This window comes from Pipistrellus hanaki (genome assembly GCF_964339955.1).
Source record: "Pipistrellus hanaki genome assembly, chromosome: 10".
NCBI classification, from domain to species: domain Eukaryota; kingdom Metazoa; phylum Chordata; class Mammalia; order Chiroptera; family Vespertilionidae; genus Pipistrellus; species Pipistrellus hanaki.
The window spans coordinates 59,629,425-59,649,736 of NC_140512.1; the positions used below are offsets into that span (position 1 = coordinate 59,629,425).

Below are 20,312 nucleotides of genomic sequence, written 5' to 3' on the forward strand. Positions count from 1 at the left end.
GGTATAAAGGGAATTCTTCCTCCATATTGGCTTGCTCAGGATTTGGAGAAACGGTCTCCGATGAGCCCTGTACTGACATGTGAAACATCTGAAAATAAATGTTTTTTTCCTGTGCCTCCAGTACCCTTGCATATTTTTCGGTTGCCTGGTAAATTCTATAACATAAAAATGGTTCCCTAGTGGTCTAGTGGTTAGGATTCGGCGCTCTCACCGCCATGGCCCAGGTTCAGTTCCTGGGCATCTCCTTTCCCTGATTGCTGGGTCACCTCCTGCCCTTGAGGGCTCCCAGACTGTAAGAGGGGGCAAGCTGGGCTGAGGGACCCCACTCCAGTGCATGAATTTTCATGCACCAGGCCTCTAATACATATCTTATCTAATAAAAGAGTAGTATGCAAATTGACCATACCTCCACTACACCCATCAGCCACGCCCACCAGCCAAGCAGAGCAAGAATGCAAATTAACCCCAACCAAGATGGCTGCAGCCACAGAGAACAGGAAGGAGGGTTGGGTTTCCCAAGCAATAGAGGAAGCCAAGTTTACTGCCTGCCCTTGCTGGCCTAAGCCTCCACTCAAGGCTACAAAGTTTCAATTATAGAAGGTAAACAAACCAAACAGAAATGGTGGGAGCCACAGAGCGAGCAGAAGGCTTGGCTCTGCTCCAGGCTACAAAGTTTCAATTATAAAAGGTAAATAAATTTTAGATACCAGGGCCTTCACTTGGGTTGCCAGGGGGCATGGCTGGCCTGCAAACCACCACAGGCTACCCCTCACCCCAAGGAACCACCACCCTGATCTGGGACACCCTTCAGGGCAAACCAGCTGGCCCCCACCCATGTACCAGGCCTCTATCCTATCTAATAAAAGAGTAATATGCATCACTCCAACACACAAGATCAAGATAGCTGACCCCCTGTGGTCAAAGATCCTGCCCCCATGTGGATACAAGATGGCCAGCAGGGGAGGGCAGTTGGGAGGAACCAGGCCTGCAAGGGAGGGCAGTTGGGGGTGATCAGCCCTGCAGGGGAGAGCAGTTAGGGGTGACCAGGCCAGCAGAGGAGGGAAGTTGGGGGCAAACAGGCTGGCAGGGGAGCAGTTAGACATTAATCAGGCTGGCATGGGAGTGGTTAGGAAGTGATCAGGATGGCAGGTTGAAGCAATTAGGGGCAATCAGGAAGGCAGGCAGGTGAGCAGTTGGGAGCCAGTATTCCTGTATTGTGAGAGGGATGTCCAACTGCCCGTTTAGGCCTGATTCCAATGGACAATTATGAATGGGCAGTCGGACATCCCTCGAGGGGTCCCAGATTGGAGAGGATGCAGGCTGGGCTGAGGGACACCACCACCCCTCCTTCCCCCCCAACCTCCATGAATTTCGTGCACCAGGCCTCTAGTATTAAATAAATACTAGAGGCCCAGTGCACAGATTCATGCATTGGTGGGGTTCCTCGGCCTGGCCTGCAGGGATAAGGCCAAAATAAGCTTTCTAATATCCTCTGAAGGGTCCCAGATTGCAAGAGGGCAGTTCTCAGGTGACACACCCTGGAATCAGGCTCCCTCCTCTCTAGTTCAGGTTGTGTCACCCAAGAACCACAGCTGCCAAGTGACTGCAGCTCAGCAGCTCCTGTGTTGAGCATCTGCCCCCTGATGGTCAGTGCGTGTCATAACTACTGGCCGGTCGACTGGTCGTTCATGGGTAGGGCCCCTAGGCCTGTCCAGCGATCAGGTCTGATCGGGGCCTTCCAGCTGCCGGCTGGGGCCTCCCTTCCCCAGCTGCCAGCTGCTGGCCAGGGTCTTTCTTCATCTCATGCCATGCCCTTATGGTCAGCACATATCGTAATATATCATAGCAAGCAAATGGTCTCTCTGTCAAACTCCTGTGGGGACAATTTGCATATTAGGCTTTTACATATATATGTATTTAAATATATTTCTTTATTGATTTCAGAGAGGAAGGGAGAGTGAGAGAGAGATAGAAACATCAATGATGGGAGAGAATCATTGATCAGCTGTCCCCTTCACTCCCCATACTGGGGTTTGAGCTGCAACCCAGGCATGTGCCCTTGCTGGAATTGAACCTGGGACCCTTCAGTCCACAGGCTGATGCTCTATCCACTGAGCTAAACCAGGTAGGGGAAGATGACAATATATTTTAAAATATTTTTCAATATGTTCTTTAAAGAAGATTTAGTTTAAATTAATTATGCTTGGAGGCTCCTTTTGGTATACATTTTTACCTTCTGTAGTGTTTTTATTGAAAGTCCACTGGCGTTTTACCTTATGCCATTCCTAAAGTAATCATTATATTTTAAAAGTAATGAGCACCACTGCAGTATATTATGAACATTACTGTATACCAGCAATGAATTTGATATTTGGTATATATGTTTCTATGTATAGTAAATGTATTAATTTTCTCAATTCAGGAAAATGTCTGAACTGAAGGAAAAAATTGATGCTCTGGATGCTGCTGATGCAACAGAAAAAGGTGAAGAACTTGATGACACTATCAAGATCCCAGGTGTCTCAGAAGAGCTTCCAGAGTCAGACCAAACGGAAGACAATGATTCTGAACTAAAATTACCTGGTGATGGCCGTGAACCGCGTGCTAAGGAGCAGAGTGACCAGGGCTCTTCAGGCCTGGCATCAGACGAAGAAGTAGTAGGCTTGGAAGAGGTTACACCATCTGAACAATTTTCAGATCCCAAGCTAGCTGGATTTGATCCAGCCAAACGGTATTCCAGTGATTATTATCAGGAATTCATGGAGAAAATAAGGTCTGTCAGAGAATCTGTGAGATCATCAGTGATAGATTCTACAGCAACAGGTATTACCCAGGGAAGATAGGATAATTCTTATCCTCATTTGGAGAATGCTTGCTTTTTCCTGTTTGTTTTTGCTTGAAGATTTGTTTTATATTTGATTTCACTTTCCCCTATCCTATACACCAAACCTCTCCAGCCATGCCACTTGTGTCTCTTAATTACGTGTGCAGTATCTACAGTATCTACTCTCCCTAAATAAATGAATATCTTTAATTTTAAATGGATATTTATCTGTTTTTTCCCCCCTATAAAGTGTATTTTTTAAAATGTGTAGGGATCTTAGGAAGTGGCAGATAAATTCTCGAGTATAAATGAAGTTTTTTTTTGGCATGCCAATTTGGAATTAATTGTAAAGAGCTAGCAAGCAGTGCCATGGGAACTTGACTCCTGATTTCCCAGTTTCAGAGCCAGTGCTCACCTATCGTGTTGCTTTTACAGATGTCCTAATGTCTGCATAGTGTTAACCTTATTTTTATCTTCAGAAAAATCATTGTCTTTCATTACAGTTTAATTTTAAAGACACAAGGTTGGTGGCATGTAGGAGTTATTACTACATTGTTGATAACAAAGCAGAGGGGGGCGGGAAGAAAGTGATTACACAGAGAGCCTTTCCACTTATCTGGTTAACTGTCTACCGCTTCTCCCCTTTCTCCATAAGTTTGAGAGAGTTTTCATCCATAGGGTGAGAACCTGAGCCATCACTCAACAATCGCGGCAGCTTAGTTTGGCTGGTAAAATGTATCTTTTTAATTCAGTGGAGTAGTTTATTTTGTAAGGCGTGACCACATAAGTTAAGAATGAAAAGGAAGAGGAAGAAATTAATCAAGCCCATTACACCTAACTGAAGGTGTTATTCTTTGATTTCATTATTCAGTGTAAACTGGGATTTGTTTCTTCATATTTCTGTGATTCCCTGATATTGTAGCTTATAACAAACATGTTGGTGATTTTTTAAAAAGTTGTCTTGGTCCTGAGGCTGACAGATTCTTCAACAGTCCTCCCTTCCCAAATGTAAAATATATTTGCTATCAAATTTTGAATCCATAAAACAATTAAAATAGCCTTCTGAGAATTTAACATCCGTGGAAGTGTTCTTTGTTGACAGAGAACTGTGAAAACAAATTTTAGCAAGTCTGAAGACCCTTGGCATAAGCAATGCCTAGCTGAATTTTATCTTGGGATTACTGATGTCTCATGTAGTCTATGAAAATTGTCATATCAGGCATAAGAAATATACAAGACATTTTTGGCTTACGGTGTGCACTCTTTTCCTTCTTAACTTTTCCATCTTCTTCATTAAAAGTTAAAGTCTATAGGTGAAAAGAAAAGGTTTACCCATAATAGTTTTTAAATACTGTATTTCCTTCTTATAATTTGTGAACAGATAATAATTTTATAATGACAGTTTTTTAAAAATTTCAATGTGTCTTGATTTCCTATTTATAAAGTGGGGAGTGAACCACAGAATGTCCATTTTTGTGAAAAGTGGGTTTGTGTAGTTATTCCAGATTTTTTGTGTGTGGGTATTTCTGATATTTGCAAAACTGATTCTGTGTTTTCCATTTTGGCAACTATAGACATAAATTATGAGAAGAAGAATGGATTTAGTATGAGATATCTTTTGCATTTGTAGGGTCAAAGAAAAATTTCTTTGAAAACTTATTTTTCTTAATTTCATAAAAACACACTGATTTAGTGATGTATGATATCATTGGTACACCCTCTAGGCCTCGGGGTCCCAGTACGACACAAAAATGCTTAATTTTCTGAGATGTTTTCTATGTCTAAATCTGAATAATATATAGCACATAGTGGGATTTTTCAAAGCAGTTAGTTTTATTTTATATTTCTCCCGATATTTTGAGTCAGGAGGTGAATATGCACTAATCCTCATGCCAGGGAAGAGGAGAGAGATCTGAACTTTGACCTTTGGCATTGGGGAGCAGGTGTTCATCATCAGTGCTAATTTTTAGATTCTACTGATGTTTGTCACTTTCTCATAAAAAATGAAAAATAACTTATGGAGGTGCAGGTGGTGGGGGAATATGGCAGAAGCACCTGCATTCTATGTAATTAAAAATTGTTCCATGATTTTTCATCTGTTTATTGATTGTAGTTTGCTCACCATTGCTTTTGACCAGGATTCTTTCTTTCCTTTTTTTTTTTTTTTTTTTTTATAATCTACAGTAAAAGTTGTACTTCTTCCTGTGAGCCAGGAAATTATAATTCCTTTTAAAATTGAAAACTTTTTAAAACAACTCAAGGATCATTTTTCATACTTATTGAATGTGCCATCGGATGTACTGCAGTTAAGGTGTGCAGGTAAGCTTCGAAGCTAATAAAATATATCAAGACTTCTTTAGTGTTAATGATTTAATTATTTACATGTAAATAATCAGGATCTCTGATTTGTTAACTAAGTATTTTGATGTTTACTAATTGAATTTTAAGTTGTGGTTATGTATTCAGTCATTCAACATGTTTTTATTGAGGACATATTTTGTTCTTAATACTTTGCTCAGAATTGAAGATGTAAAGAAACATGAAACAAAATCCCAGTTCTCAAGTTGTTTATGGACTAGCAAGGAAGGAGATTCATACAATAGCTCCCACATAATGTATATGCACAAAAAGCTGTGACTACAGGGAGGAAAGGTTCTAAAAAGCTTCTTTTAATGAAAATTATAATACTTGTGCTAAATTCCAAAGAGGTGCGGAAAATTGGGACTTTTGGGAAGTATGGCTGGAAGAAGACTATATATGGGAGTGGGAGGATATGAGGTTAAAAAAAAATAGGGGATGAATGAGCATGTATAGAGTAAGAAGAGGGATAAAAATAATTTATCTGTTAGCCTTCTATACATTAAGGTCAATTCACATTCCCACAATGTGCAGGTTTATTTATATATATTTTGTGGGCAGTGTTGAGCAGCCGACTTTATAGTAGCGTTGTGTCCTGAGAGGAAGTAATCTTTGTAGCTGTGATGGAGTTAACCAGACTAATATCTATATCTATATCTATATCTATATCTATATCTATATCTATATCTATATCTATATCTATATCTATATCTATATCTATATCTATATCTATCTATGGGAGTGTGTCCCTCAGCCTAACCTGCACCCTCTCCAATCTGGGACCCTTTGGGAGATGTCCGACTGCCTGTTTAGGCCCCATCCCTAGGATCAGGACATCCCTTTCACAATCTAGGGCTGCTGGCTCCCAACTACTTGCCTGCCTACCTTCCTGATTGCCCCCAACTGCTTCTGCCTGCCAGCCTGATCATCCCCTAACCATTTCCCTGCAAGCCTGATCGACGCCTAACTGCTCCCCTGCCAGCCCGATTGTCCCCAACTGCCCTCCCCTGAAATCCCCGTCACCCCCAAATGCCCTCCCTTGCATATTCCCTCTTTATTAGATAGGGTTTTTTCTTTAGCATATTGGACAGTCCTAACTGGTTTGGCTCAGTGGATGGAGCATTGGCGTGAAAATTCAAGGGTACCAGGTTCGATTCCGGTCAAGGGCATATACCTTGGTTGGGAGCACATATCCAGTGGGGAGTGTGCAGGAAGCAGCTGATTGATGTTTCTCTCTCATAGATGTTTCTAGCTCTCTATCCCTTTCCCTTCCTCTCTGTAAAAAAATCAATAAAATATATATTTTTAAAAAGAAACATTTTAAATTCCTCCGTATCTGCCTGGCTGGTGTGACTCAATGGTTGAGACCCCAGGCTGCCACCACTGGAAGGGGTCCACACCCTGCCAGGCTGAGAACCCAGCCCAGGCTGCCTCCTGGGCCAGGGGATCATGCGGCTTGGGTACGAGGCCCTGTTGGCCTGAGACCTCAGCCCTGGCTGTCACTGTGGCCAGGGTATCCTGCAGCTTGGAAGCTAGGCCCTGCCGACCTGAGATCCCAGCCCATGCTGCAGCCGCTGGCCGGGATTGCACCTGGCATTGGCGCCTCCCAGCCAGATACCTTGGGCTGCCACCACTGAGCAGGGATTGCTGTGTGGGGGCAGGTGCTTCTCAGCTAGACAACCTGGACTGCTGCCGTTGGGCAGACTTGGGGACTTCAGCAGGGCTAAGAGGACTGGGCCCTGCCATCCTGTAGCTATGGGCGCCGCCATTTTGTTGCAGAGTGATGATTAATTTGCATATTACTCTTTTATTTGATAGGATAAAAAGCCTTAGTGACCGTTACAACCGGTCAACCAAACTACTGGTGGCTATGACACACACTGAACAGCACAGGGAAGATGCTCAACACAGGAGCTGCCAAGCTGTGGTGACTTGGCAGCTGTGGTTCTCTGGTGACGCACCAGGAACCAGAGAGGAGGGAACCCAGTTCTAGGGTGTGTCAACTAAGAGCTGCCCTCTTGCAATCCAGGACCCCTTGGGGGATGTTGGAGAGCCAGTTTTGGTCCAGTTCTTGCAGGCCAGCCCGAGGGACCGCACCTGTGCACAAATCCGTGCATGGGCCTCTAGTAGCTAAATAAATGTTTCTATAGACTATGTCTACGTCTGCACAAATTTTAATATTTTATTTTTTAATCTTTATTGTTGGAAGTATTATATATGTCCCTCTTTTTCCTCCATCGACCCCCCTTTAGCCTACCCCCACTCCCTGCCCTGGCCTTTGCCAACCTATTGTCTGTATCCATGGGTTATGCTTAAATGCATATAATTTATTTAGTTGATCTTTTCTCACTTACCCACCCACCCTCTCCTGTTTTCCCTCCGAGATTCTGCACTCTGTTGTTCCATGCTTCCATGTCTCTGGATCCACTCCATTCATCAGTTTTTCAACATCCTGTAGTTTTCTGGCACTGGTCTTTTACCTCCTTGGTTAAGTTTATTCCTAAGTATCTTAATGTTTTTTTTTTGTTGCAATGGTAAATGGGATTGTTGGTTTAGTTTCTCTTCCTGAGAACTCATTATTGGTACATAAAAAAACACATATCAATTTTGGGATGTTGATTTTGTATCCTGCTACCTTGCCAAATTCATTTATTAAATCTAGTAATTTTTTGGTGAAGTCTTTAGGGTTTTCAATGTACAACATCATGTCACCTATGAGTAATGAGAGTTTTACTTCCTGCTTTCTAATTTGGATGACTTCTCTTTCTCAGTTTGGATGCCTTTTATTTCTTCTTGTCTGATCTCGATGGCAAGGACTTCCAGTACTATCCTTTCTAATAAAAGAGTAATATTCAAATTAACCATCATCCACCAGCCACACCCACCAACCAATCAGAGCAAGTATACAAATTAATCCCAACCAAGATGGCTGTGGCCATAGAGTGAGCAGGAGGGAGGCTTGAGTTTCCCTGGCAATGGAGGAAGCCAAGCTTTCCACAAGCCCTGGAGGGTCCAGGTCTCCACTCAAGGATACAGAGTTTCAATTGTAGAAGATAAATAAATTCCAGATACCAGGGTTACCAGGAGGCATGGCCAGCTTGCAAACCACCACAGGCCCCTCATCCAGGCTGCCTCTCACCCCAAGGGAACCCCCACCCTGATCTGGGATACCCTTCAGGGCAAACCAGCTGGCCCCCACCCATGCACCAGGCCTCTATCCTATCTAATAAAAGAGTAATATGCAGATTGACCATCACTCCAACACACAAGATGGCTGCCCCCATGTGGCCAAGGATCCTGCCCCCATGTGGACACAAGATGGCCACCACAAGATGGCCAGCAGGGGAGGGAAGTTGTAAGGGACCAGGCCTGCAAGGGAGGGCAGTTGTGGGTGATCAGGCCACCAGGGGAGGGCAGTTAGGAGGGACCAGGCTGGCGGAGGAGGGAAGTTGGGGGTGACTGGGCCTTCAGGGAAGGGCAGTTGGGGGGACTCAGGCCTGCAGAGGAGAGAAGTTGGGGGTACCTGGCCTGCAGGGGAGGGTAGTTAGAGGTGACCAGGCCTGCAAGAGATGGCAGTTAAGGTGACCAGGTCTACAGGGGAGCAGTTAGGCATCAATCAGGCTGGCAAGGAGTGGTTAAGGGGTGATTAGGCTGGCAGGCAAAAGCGGTTAGGGGCAATCAGGAAGGCGGGCAGCTGAGTAGTTGGGAGCCAGCAGTCCTGGATTGTGAGAGGGATGTCCAACTGCCCTCTTCCAGGCTTAAACGGGCAGTCAGACATCCCCCAAGGGGTCCGAGATTGGAGAGGGTGCAGGATGGATTGAGGGATAACCCACCTCATCCCCTGTGCGTGAATTTCATGCACTGTTGAATAAGAGTGGTAAAATCAGACATCCCTGTCTTGTTTCTGTTCTTAGAGGAAATGGTTTTGTTTTTTGCCCACTGAGTATGATATTGGCTGTAGGTTCATCATCAATGGCCTTTATCCCTCTATTAGAGGCCCAGTGCATGAGATTCGTGCACTGGGTGGGAGGGGGGGAATGGTCCCTCAGCCATCCTGCACCCTCTCGCAGTCCAGGAGTCCTTGGGGGATGTCTAACTGAACGCGGGAGAGGCTTTTGGCACTGCCCCTGTGCTCACCAGCCATGGGCCTGGCTTTTGGCTGAGTGGCACTTTCCCTGTGGGAGTGCACTGACCACTCAGGGGCAGCTCCTATCTTGAGGTCTGCCCCCTGATGGTCAGTGTGCATCATAGCAACTGGTCATTCTACTGTTCAGTCAATTTGCATATTAGCTTTTTATTATATAGGATTCCAACTTTGCTGAGAGTTTTTTTGTTTGTTTTTAAGGGGTGTTGGACTTTATCTGATGCTTTTTCTGCATCTATTGATATAATCATGTGATTTTTCATCTTTCAATTTATGTCATGTATCACATTTATTGATATGTGAATATTGTATCAACCTTGCATCCCTAGAATAAATCACACTTGGTCATGTTGTATGATCTTTTTAATACATTGCTGGGTACAATTTGCTAATATTTTGTTGAGGGTTTTAGTATCTCTATTCATCAGGGATATTGGCCTATAATTCTCTTTCTTTGTCATGTCTTTATTTAGTTTTGGAATTAGGATAATGATGGCATCATAAAAAAGAGCTTGGAAATATTCCTTCCTCTTGGATTTTTTGTAATAGTTTGAGGAAGTTGGTGTTACTTCTTTGAATGTTTGGTAAAACTCCCCTGTAAAGCCTTCTGGATCCGGGCTTTTGTTTGCTGGGAGTTATTTGATTACCGTTTCTATTTAATCAGTTGTTATTGGCCTATTCAAGTTTTCTAATTCTTCATGATTCAGTTTTGGGAGATTGTAGTTTTCTAGGAATTTTTCCATTTCATCCACATTGTTCAGCTTATTGTCATATAGTTGTTCATGGTATTTTCTTACAATCCTTTGTATTTCTGTGGTGTCTGGTGGTTACTTCTCTGCTTTCATTTCTGATTTTATTTATTTGGGTTCTCTCTCTTTGTTTCTTCATGAGTCTGGCTAAAGGTTCATCAATCTTGTTTATCCTCTTAAAGAACCAGCTCTTGGTTTCATTAAATTTTTGCATTTTTATATTTTTTAAATCTTTATGTCATTTTTTTTTTTTGCTCAATCTTTATTATTTCTTTCCTTCTTTTTAACTCTGGGATTTTCTTGTTGTTCTCCTTATAATTGTTTAACTTTTAGGATTAAATAGTTTCTTATTTTTTGAGTTAGGCCTATAGTGCTATGAATTTTCCTCTCAAGACACCTTTTGCTGTGTCCCATAGCAAATCTTAATATTTTAGCTTTAAAACGTCTTGTCTTTACTTACAAAGGTGCCACCATAACTTTTTTGTGTGTGGAAAATCCTAAGCACTATGAAGTAATAAGCTATACATATCAAGTTTCTCCTTGCCAAATCAGAAAAAAACAGTTCAATTTTAAAATTGTTTTCTAAGACTATTATAATCTATATACTTGAATAGTGTAGTGCTTGTGTACTCAAGCAACTGATTATTAAAGGTTGGTTGGGAAAACAAAGCTAAAATTTATATAGTAATAATAATAATAGTGATGATGATCATGATGATGTTGATGATGATGGTTGATTTGTTGAGCATTTACTATGTGATAGCCCTACAAAATATGCTGCCTACATTATCACAATATCATCCTGTCCACACAGCAATCCTTTATTATGAATTTTTTCTTTAAAAGAATAAAACTAAAGCTCAGGTTTCTCTTCATATCACATAAATTCACATAGCTAATAAGTGGCAGAATCTAAACTTAAATATAGGTCTAACTCCAAAAAGGGAACTTGAAACTGTGTGGCATTAATTATAAGGTGAAATTTAAAACTGGAGGAGAGAGCACTGGAGAAGTTGGCTACTGGTACCATAGAATCTCTTTCTTTGCACTTCATGGCCTTTTTCTTTATGTGTAAGCACGCTGCATCACTACCGGGCTTATGTCAATAGCAATAATAATGAAAAAGCTGGATTTGTGTCAACTAACCACCTTCTAAGATAGGTGCTTTTTTCTGGTACTAGAACTGGAATTCAAGTTTGGTATGGGACTAAGCCTACTACAGAAACAAGGAGAGGAATGAAGAGGCTCTGGGCATCTGTATTAGGTTCCCATGACTGTTATAACAACCCCTGATATAGTAGCTCAATGCAACACATTATTTCTCTCACAGCTCCAGAGGCCAGAGGTCCTCGCTCCCTTTCACGCAGACAGACGTGTCAGCGGGGCTCTTCTCCTGAATGTTCTGGAAAGATTCTGCTTCCTTGCCTTTTCTAACTTCTAGAGTTGCATTCCTTACGTTCATTGGCTCCTGGCCCATTCCTCCATCATCGAAGCCAGCAGCATAGCCTCCTCACATCTTTCTGCTCTGTCCTGTCATCTTCACCCTGCAATCACATCTCCCTCTTGCTTCCTCTCATAAGAGCACTTGTGGTGCCAAAACCGGTTTGGCTCAGTGGATAGAGCATTGGCCTGTGGACTGAAAGGTCCCAGGTTCGATTCAGGTCAATGACATGTACCTTGGTTGCGGGCATATCCCCAGTAGGAGGTGTGCAAGAGGCAGCTGATCGATGTTTCTCTCTCATCGGTGTTTCTAACTCTCTATCCCTCTCTCTTCCTCTCTGTAAAAAAATCAATATATATATATATATATATATATATATATATATATATATATATACACATACACACACACACACAGATATATATATGGAGAGAGAGAGAGAGAGAGAGAGAGAGAGAGAGAGAGAGAGAGAGAGAGAGAGAGAGAGAGAGAACTTGTGGTTATACTTAGGGCCAACCTGGACAATCCAGGATAATCTCTCCATCTCAAAAACCTTAACAGTCACTTTTCCCATATATGGTAGCAGTCATAGGTTCTGGGGATTAGGACCATTATCTCAACCTATCACAAAAACCCATTGCATTCATGTTAATTTTAAAATTATGAGTTGAGGGTGAATATAGAAACCCAGTGATTTTTTGTGCTTTCTTGAACTATGTATGGTGCCGGGGGGAAGGGGGGGTGTACTAAAAATATCAGGGGGAACACTTTGTAAAGTATATAGTTATCTAATCACTATTCTGTACACATGCAACTAGTATACAATAATATTGAATGTAAACTGTAGTTAAAAAAATTAAAAAATATTGATAATTATCATTTTTAAAAGGCTAGTGATGATATGTGATATATTTCTAAGAATGAGTATATCAAAACCTTTGCTATGCTTAACTTATTAATTGTAATTAGGAAGATTATATGTTGGAAAATTGGTATGGGTATTATCAATAAACTTTCCATGATACAAAACTGCAGCCAGTAACATTATACATATTGTTGTATGCCTTAAAATAGAGAAATAAAATTAGAATCAATTTATAGAATAAACCAATGGGGAGAAGGAAGAGGTAGTAGCAATACAACGTAAAAATAAAGTGCACTATACTTTTCCAAGCACAAAAATGAGACTTAGCTCCTTCTTGGCATTAATTAATTTGTATGAGTTTCTGATTATAGAAACAGGGACAGGAAGGGATTCTTTAGAATTCTGATTGTATACTTTTCTGCTGGAGAGAGATGTATTAGGTTTTCTCGGATTTGCTAGGTCTGGAGCTTACATATAATGCACTATCATTTTTTTTTTAACAGAATTATTATTTTTTAGAGTATGATTTTGCTTATTTATAAAATAGGTTTTTAAAATTTTCAAATGTTTACAGAGTTGCATGGTTATTATGTATTTGCATTTCTGAAGAGTTAAGACTTGTAGCTTTACTTAGAATGCTGAATTCTTGTTCGGGATACCACCCTGAGTTTTCCCACTGCAGAGAACTCTGTATTCACTTTATAGCAAGAGATGGACACCATTAATACTTGGCACTTGATACTAATCAATATTTTGGTAATTAAACAACATGTGTTTATAGATATTTTATAGCCCCTTCAAATGAGTATATATATATTTTTTTGTTATAACACTTCTTATATATAATTTTATCTCATTTTAGGAAATATTCTTAAAAATAATGAGACTCTACTACAATATGGAGTTAAGCCACAGGACACTGTACAAGTGGATATCTATTCCACACTTCCAGACCTATATCCAATCAAAAGAATAAAGAGATTACCTGCCCCCGAAACCATAGTTGTCAGAGTACAAACTGGTTAGTTACTTTGTATCTTTTAGATAAAAGTATTTTAGAGTCATTTTGTAGTTGAACTTCCATTTAGTCTTGGTTTTATCTCTTCAGGCATTAATCAGTACCAGAGTGTAACTGTTGAGATTATAAAATCTGACTTTCACAAACCATTTCTTGGTGGATTCAGACATAAACTAACTGGAATAGAATATCACAATGCTGGAACACAAACTGTACCTAAAAGGATTCCTGGAAAAGGCAATTTATTTTGTAGGGATACCCAGGTAGTATTTTTATTTTTCTTTATAGGCTTTTAAAGCTACAGAATAAACACATGTTATGCTGTATTCCTCTCTAAAATAAAAGTCTTCTAAGGCATTATATGGCAATTAAAATAATGAATAAATAACAAATATGTAGGAGAATATGCTCTTACTCATTTATATGTGTATAGAGTAGATATTTATTTAAATCTTTTTTTTAATTTTAGACAGTTTTTCAGAGAAAAAAGCTCCAACAAACTACAAATGCAACATCCACACAGATGACTAAAATTGGTGTATATGTTTCAAATATGACTGATAAACTGCTAAAACCAGGAAAATATTTTACAGCAAGAGAATATCATGCTCGAAGATTAAATGCGGTAAGATAACTTTTATTTTGGGTGGTTACTAAAAATTTAATATGTGAGTCAATTGCTCTGTGCATATCTATGTCTTTGCTTAAGCCACACTAGCTTGCATGGGAAGAACCATGTGAATGTTGTTAAAGACTAATTACAATATTTGTTAAAGATGATAGGGCAGATTTGATTCAAAAGGGGCTACTACAATGGAGGGAAGAGATTAGGCTTAATTTTGAATACGGCAGGAAAAGTGGGACTTTATAGCCAAAGAAGGGGTCAGTGGATGGAAAATTACTATGAGAAAACATCAGGGATAAAGGGGATTCTGGCTGAACCAATCTGGCCAGAGTGAGTAGGCATCATCTGGGGCTGGTGGAAGATGAGGAACCGGATCAAATATGGAGAGTGATCAGATATTGAGGGTGGGGATTCTGATTAAACTGAGTTAGTAGGATTTTTTTAAAAAAAAAATCAGAATTCTTAATAAAATTGAAAAAATGCAAAGCTGAACACAGAAGCCCAAACGTCAAGGCGTAGTTGAAAAAGAGCCTTAGAGGAGTTTGATTATAATTTGGTCAAGGAGAGTCTTTGTCAGTATGAGCCATGTTTTATTGGTAATAAAAGCAGTCCTTGGCGTTAATCTGCCTCCAGTATAAGGAACCAGAATCCTTCTCTGTCCCTGAGGGAATTCCCAGGACTTTGTGAGTTGCCTTGGCCATTTATGAGTTCGGTCCCGTCTATCCCTTGGTCTTAATCCCCATGACAGTAGGATCAGCTAGGAAGGGTTCCAGACTAATTGAAAAAAAAAAGGATATTAAAATCTGTTTTCCCTGATATTAGTATAGCCACTCCAACTCTTTTATGTTATGTTTGCATACTCTTATCTTTCTTCATCCTTTTACTTCTAACCTAATTGAGACTTTGTATCTGGAGTATATATCTAGTAAATAGCATATAATTGGATCTTATTTTTTATCTAATCTAGTAATTTCTGCCTTTTGACTAGAGTACTTAGTATTCATATACTTAATATAATTATTGCAAAGGTTGAATTATATCATGATTTTGGTATTGTCTATAATCCTGTATCTCTCTGGTACATCTGTTCCTCCTTTACTACTTTCTTTTATGTTAAATATTTTTCTAGTTTGCCATTTTTATTATTTTATAGTTTTTTACTGACATAATTAATATCTCTATATATAAAAGCCTACGTGATTGGTACAACTGAATGACCACAACTGAACAACCAGTCGCTGTGACATGCAATGACCACCAGTGGGCAGATGCTCCACACAGTAGCTCCCCCCTAGTGGTCAGTGTGCTCCCACAGCCAACCTCCCACAGACAGGCAACCTCTCCCAGTCCCTCTCCCCATCTGGCAGGCCCGGTCTGGCAGTCCCTGTCCAGCAACTGGAAGTCTGTCTGATGTCCCAGCAGGCCCCCAGACTCCAAAAGGCCCCCAGGCCCTGGCCAGCAGCTGGCAGTCTCAGGCCCTGGCCAGCAGCTGGCAGGCCCCGGCCAGCCCAGCCCTGACTGAGACTGGGAGAGATGGCCTGCATAGGCCCTGATTACTTGTCGGGCCTAGGAACCCCACTGTGCACAATTTTTTGCACCGGGCCTCTAGTCTTTAAGTATAAAATTTTCAGTGGATCTTTTCAAAAAAAGCATACAGTTAAAAGATTTTTCTATGTAAACAGAATTATTCAACCATTATCACAATCAATTTTAGAACATTCCCTCTCTCTGTTTTTCATCTTTGCCATTTTAAAAATGTAAATTATTCTTTGTTGAACGAGGCACTTTTTATTTTGTTGGCTTTTCTTAAATGTTTTGTTTTTCTTGGGTGTGTCCTCAGAATATTTGAGGTTTCTGATGTCCACTGTGTTACAACATATTTCTGTACTACAGCCTTACCCAGTGGCTTTAGGGGATGGGCAAGGCTTGATTCTGGGAGAGAGCTGGTTTTGTGAGAGGGCGCTTCTATTCACCCAGTGCCATGAGCCTTCTGAAACACTAACTCCTCCAGCCCAGAGGCAAATACCTCTGTTGCTTTTAAAAATATATTTTTATTGATTTCGGAGTGGAAGGGAGAGGGAAAGAGAAATAGAAACATCAGTGATGAGAGAGAATTGTCCATCGGCTGCCTCCTGCAAGCCCCCTACTGGGGTCGAGCCTATAACCAGGGCATGTTCCCTGGACCAGAATTGAAACTGGGACCCTTCAGTTCGCTGGCTGACACTCTATCCACAGAACCAAACCAGCTAGGGCTCTGATGCTCTTTAACTAATTAATTCTTAGAGGATCCTGTCTCTCTTGCATTTTTCAAGAAGTCACCTAGTTAGTTTCCCTGGGATCCTTCTGCTCACATGATCCACCAGTTTGGGGCTTGAAGCAGTCTTAGAATAATTTCTGTATTTTGTGACTTGCCGGTCCAGTGTATGATTAGTCTCCTTCTTCAGTGATTCCACCCACTTCCTTTCTTGAGGAGATTCTTTAAAGTTTCTCTTCCTTTATTATTTTTTATTTTTCTATTTTTTAAATATATTTTATTGATTTTGTACAGAGAGGAAGGGAGAGAGATAGAGAGTTAGAATCATCGATGAGAGAGAGTCATTGATCAGCTGCCTCTTGCACACCCCCTACTGGGGATATGCCCGCAACCAAGGTACATGCCCTTGACAGGAATCGAACCCGGGACCCTCCAGTCCCCAAGCCGACGCTCTATCCATTGAGCCAAACCGATTTCGGCAAGTTTCTCTTCCTTTAGAGGACTCCTTCAACATGATCCAGTGTCTTTTCTTATTTCTGCTTATATAATTATCTCTAATTATCTGGGACTAGAAGGAGGGAAAGGCATGTATCAACATATTTGTCTTCAGTCTTGATCCAGCCTCTTTATATTTTATTTGTATTTATGAGTCTAGTAAATAAAAATGGAAACTCTCTCAACTATATTGCAAGTATTTTGTGGATCCAGTACTATAGTGGACCTTCAGACATATTTATATTTCTCATAATTTAATAAATACCTGCTTGCTTAAATCTCCCTTTTATCTAACCTGCCTTTGGTGATTTTCACCACATAACCTACCTGCCATACATTTAGGAAATACAAATTTTCTTCCTTATGGGAATTCTTGTGAACAAAATTTCTGGATCTTATCTTTTTTTTTTAAATGAGATTTAAGGGCCTTATCTTAGAGTGATATATTTCATGAGAAAAAGTTATGGTCTTCAATTTTGTTTTAAATATGAGCTGATGCTAAGGACAAAATGATAAACTAGAGATAATTGATATTCAATAATAATATAGATAATTAAAATATGACAATAATATTTATTGACAGCTTGAGATATGTCAGGTGTAAGCTAACTAAGCACTTTAGATGCATATTGTTATTATCACTGTCTTATAAATAAGGGTGCCAAAGCACAGAGAGGGCAAGCAGCTTACCCAAAACCAAACAGCTAGTGAGCAGCAGAGGGAAGATTTAAACTGAGTTTTTCTGTAGAGCCTGTGCTCTTAAGTATTGTACTATCTGTCTCCCATGAAGATGTATTTGCTAGATTTCAAAGTCAAATAGCTGATGTGCATTATCCGTATTATAACATGCGTGAGAATACCTGTCACAGAACTAAAACTAGACACAGAGTGTTTTAGTATTTATTGAATTGGAATAAAAATAATCATTGTTATTGACTCATAAAGTTGATGGTAGATACTTTTTATTTCCTTTTAACTACAGGTAATAGTGTTACAGACTTACTATAGAAAATGGCATGCTAAAGTCTTTGTAGATAATCTAAGAAGACAAAAAATGTTAAAGTTGAAGTGGCTAGAAGAAGAAGAACTAAGAAAGATAAGAGAAAAAGAAGAATGGTTGAAAATGGACTATCAGCGGAGGCATAATCCTAAAACAAAAGAAGATTTTGAACTTCTTTATAATGCACTAGAACGTAAGTTTAAAATAGGCTTTGCATAAAATACCAATTTTTCATTAGTAAGAAAAACAGGTGTACTAAAGACAAAAGGAAGACTTTATTATCTTAGGGGAAATATCTTGGGTATCTAGATTAGACAATTTAAAATGATGAATAGTGTTTTACATTTGGTATAGGTATTAAGGGGAAATGAAGTTGGAAATGCTTTTATATTAACAATGGGTAAATTGTGCAGTTTTAGTATTTTATCTAATTTGATCCTCAACCCTGTGTTATAAAGAAAGTATTGTCCAGAATGGTTCTTTGACGGTCTTGGGAATATTTGAACTCAGAGTTGAACTTCTTTGATTTTTTAAAATACATATTTGTATTGATTCCAGAGCAGAAGCGGGGTCAGGGGGAGGAGAGAGGGTTAGGAGCATCAGTGATGAGAGAGAATCATTGATTGGCTGCCTCCTGCACACCCCCTACTGGGGATTGAGTCCACAAGTCAGGCATGTGCCTTTGTCTGGAACCCTTCAATCTGTAGGCTGACGCTCTAGCCACTGAGCCAAACCAGCTAGGGTCTTCTCAAATTTCTTAGTCCAGCATCCTGTCTCTGATTTGTCCCTTTAGACGAGGGGCGTGGCAATATATTTTAATTCCCTCACATCAATGATAATATATAAGTATGTGTTGTCTACACATTTGACTTTTTTGCTTCATTTCTTTCATTCAATGTATGCTAGTCACTGGCACAATTAGAAGCTTTGGTTACTCGAATAAGCAGTAGATGCACTGTTTTTCTTGAAACCTGTCTCATCTTTCAGCTTAAATGTCATCTACTCCAAGCCTTTTGGACTGAGATCCTATTGCATCTCATGGTCTCATGGCATTCAAAACTTTTCACTCACATCATCATAATTTGTGGTAATATATCTTTTATTTAACATTAATTTTCATTACTGAGTTGTAAAATTCAGGAGAGAATAACTGCTTTTTAAAAAAAACCATCTCTGTTTTTCTGTGTTTAGCTCATATCCCAACAAATATGGGTAGAATGAATGTATACATGAATGAAAGGGAAACAGGCGTATAGTAAATGCCACTCTTTCCAGCTTCTGCTTTCCTGGAAATATAATACCTGCTGAATAACTGGAACAGAAGTTTTTCTATTGCCTTAGGTGCCAGAAAGTGGGGGAGTTGGGCGCTTGTGATAACAGAAGAATTTTAGAAGTTAAAAATGACTTCAATTATTATTATTTTTTTGGTTGAACAGGTTTTTTTTTTTTAAAAAATCCAAATAAATAAAAGTATGATTCCTATGATGATTCATAACATTAACTTTTAGCAAGTGTTTTTTACTCTAACTTTATTTGCTATTTGTGGATGTTATTATGTGTTCTATCACTCAAGTCACCGTTTCCGCTCTAACTAAATATAATTTAAATGTCTACTTACATAGCTGTGCGATAAGACACCACTTCCTCAAGACGATACAATTCAACACTGGGTCCAACCAGCAACGTTTAATGAGTGTGCCTCACACGCCCCCTGAGCGGCTCTTCATGTGGCCGATGGAACCGAAAGTTGCTCCCTAGATCCCTACATCTGCGCCCCCTGTCTCCTCAGCGTTTACCTGTGCAAATTCTTTCTTTCTTCCTTCCTTCCTTCCTTCCTTCCTTCCTTCCTTCCTTCCTTCCTTCCTTCCTTCCTTCCTTCCTTCCTTCCTTCCTTCCTTCCTTCCCCTCTCTCCCTCCCTCCCTCCCTCCCTCCCTCCCTCCCTCCCTTCCTTCCTTTCTTCCTTCCTTCCTTCCTTCCTTCCTTCCTTCCTTTAAATATGTTTTATTGATTTCACACAGAGAGGAATTGAGAGGGACAGAGAGTTAGAAACGTCGATGAGAGAAAAACATCGACCAGCTGCCTCTTGCACACCCCCCCACTGGGGATGTGCCCGCAACCAAGGTACATGTCCTTGACCGGAATTGAACCCGGGACCTTTCAGTCCGCAGGCCGACGCTCTATCCACTAAGCCACACTGGTCCCGGCAATAATTTCTTTTTTACTTTAAATTTTGCTTCTACTTCCATTTGCTCTGTCAGATGAAAACAAAGGTTATTTCTAAGTGTTAGTAGTTAAACAGCTATCTGTGAGAGGTCTTACTGATAACTGTAAAACTGAAGTTCTGTTAGAGCAGAACTCTATTCAAATAACATGCCAAATTCATAGGTGAATAAGCCAAACAATACCATTATTATTTTGTTTGGTTTACAGGTAACTGCAAAATAATAGGAAATATGCTAAATGAGATTCTACCTTTTCTGCTTACTAGTGGGATTAACTTGCACAAGTTACTTTTCCTAAGCCTCAGCTTCTTCATTG

At 40.2% G+C, this 20,312-nt stretch overlaps 1 protein-coding gene across 1 annotated transcript in view; it reads left to right on the forward strand.

Annotated features, from left to right (window-relative positions):
- The window catches only part of IQUB (IQ motif and ubiquitin domain containing), a 51,848-nt gene that overhangs the window by 6,590 nt on the left and 24,946 nt on the right, over positions 1–20,312 (forward strand). Inside the window, exons 4-9 of the mRNA XM_084896440.1 lie at positions 2,423–2,841; positions 5,009–5,143; positions 13,244–13,402; positions 13,490–13,662; positions 13,869–14,024; positions 17,756–17,966. Of these exons, the coding sequence (XP_084752566.1) occupies positions 2,427–2,841; positions 5,009–5,143; positions 13,244–13,402; positions 13,490–13,662; positions 13,869–14,024; positions 17,756–17,966 (1,249 nt within the window). The 5' untranslated portion in view covers positions 2,423–2,426. The remainder of the gene's footprint in view (positions 1–2,422; positions 2,842–5,008; positions 5,144–13,243; positions 13,403–13,489; positions 13,663–13,868; positions 14,025–17,755; positions 17,967–20,312) is intronic.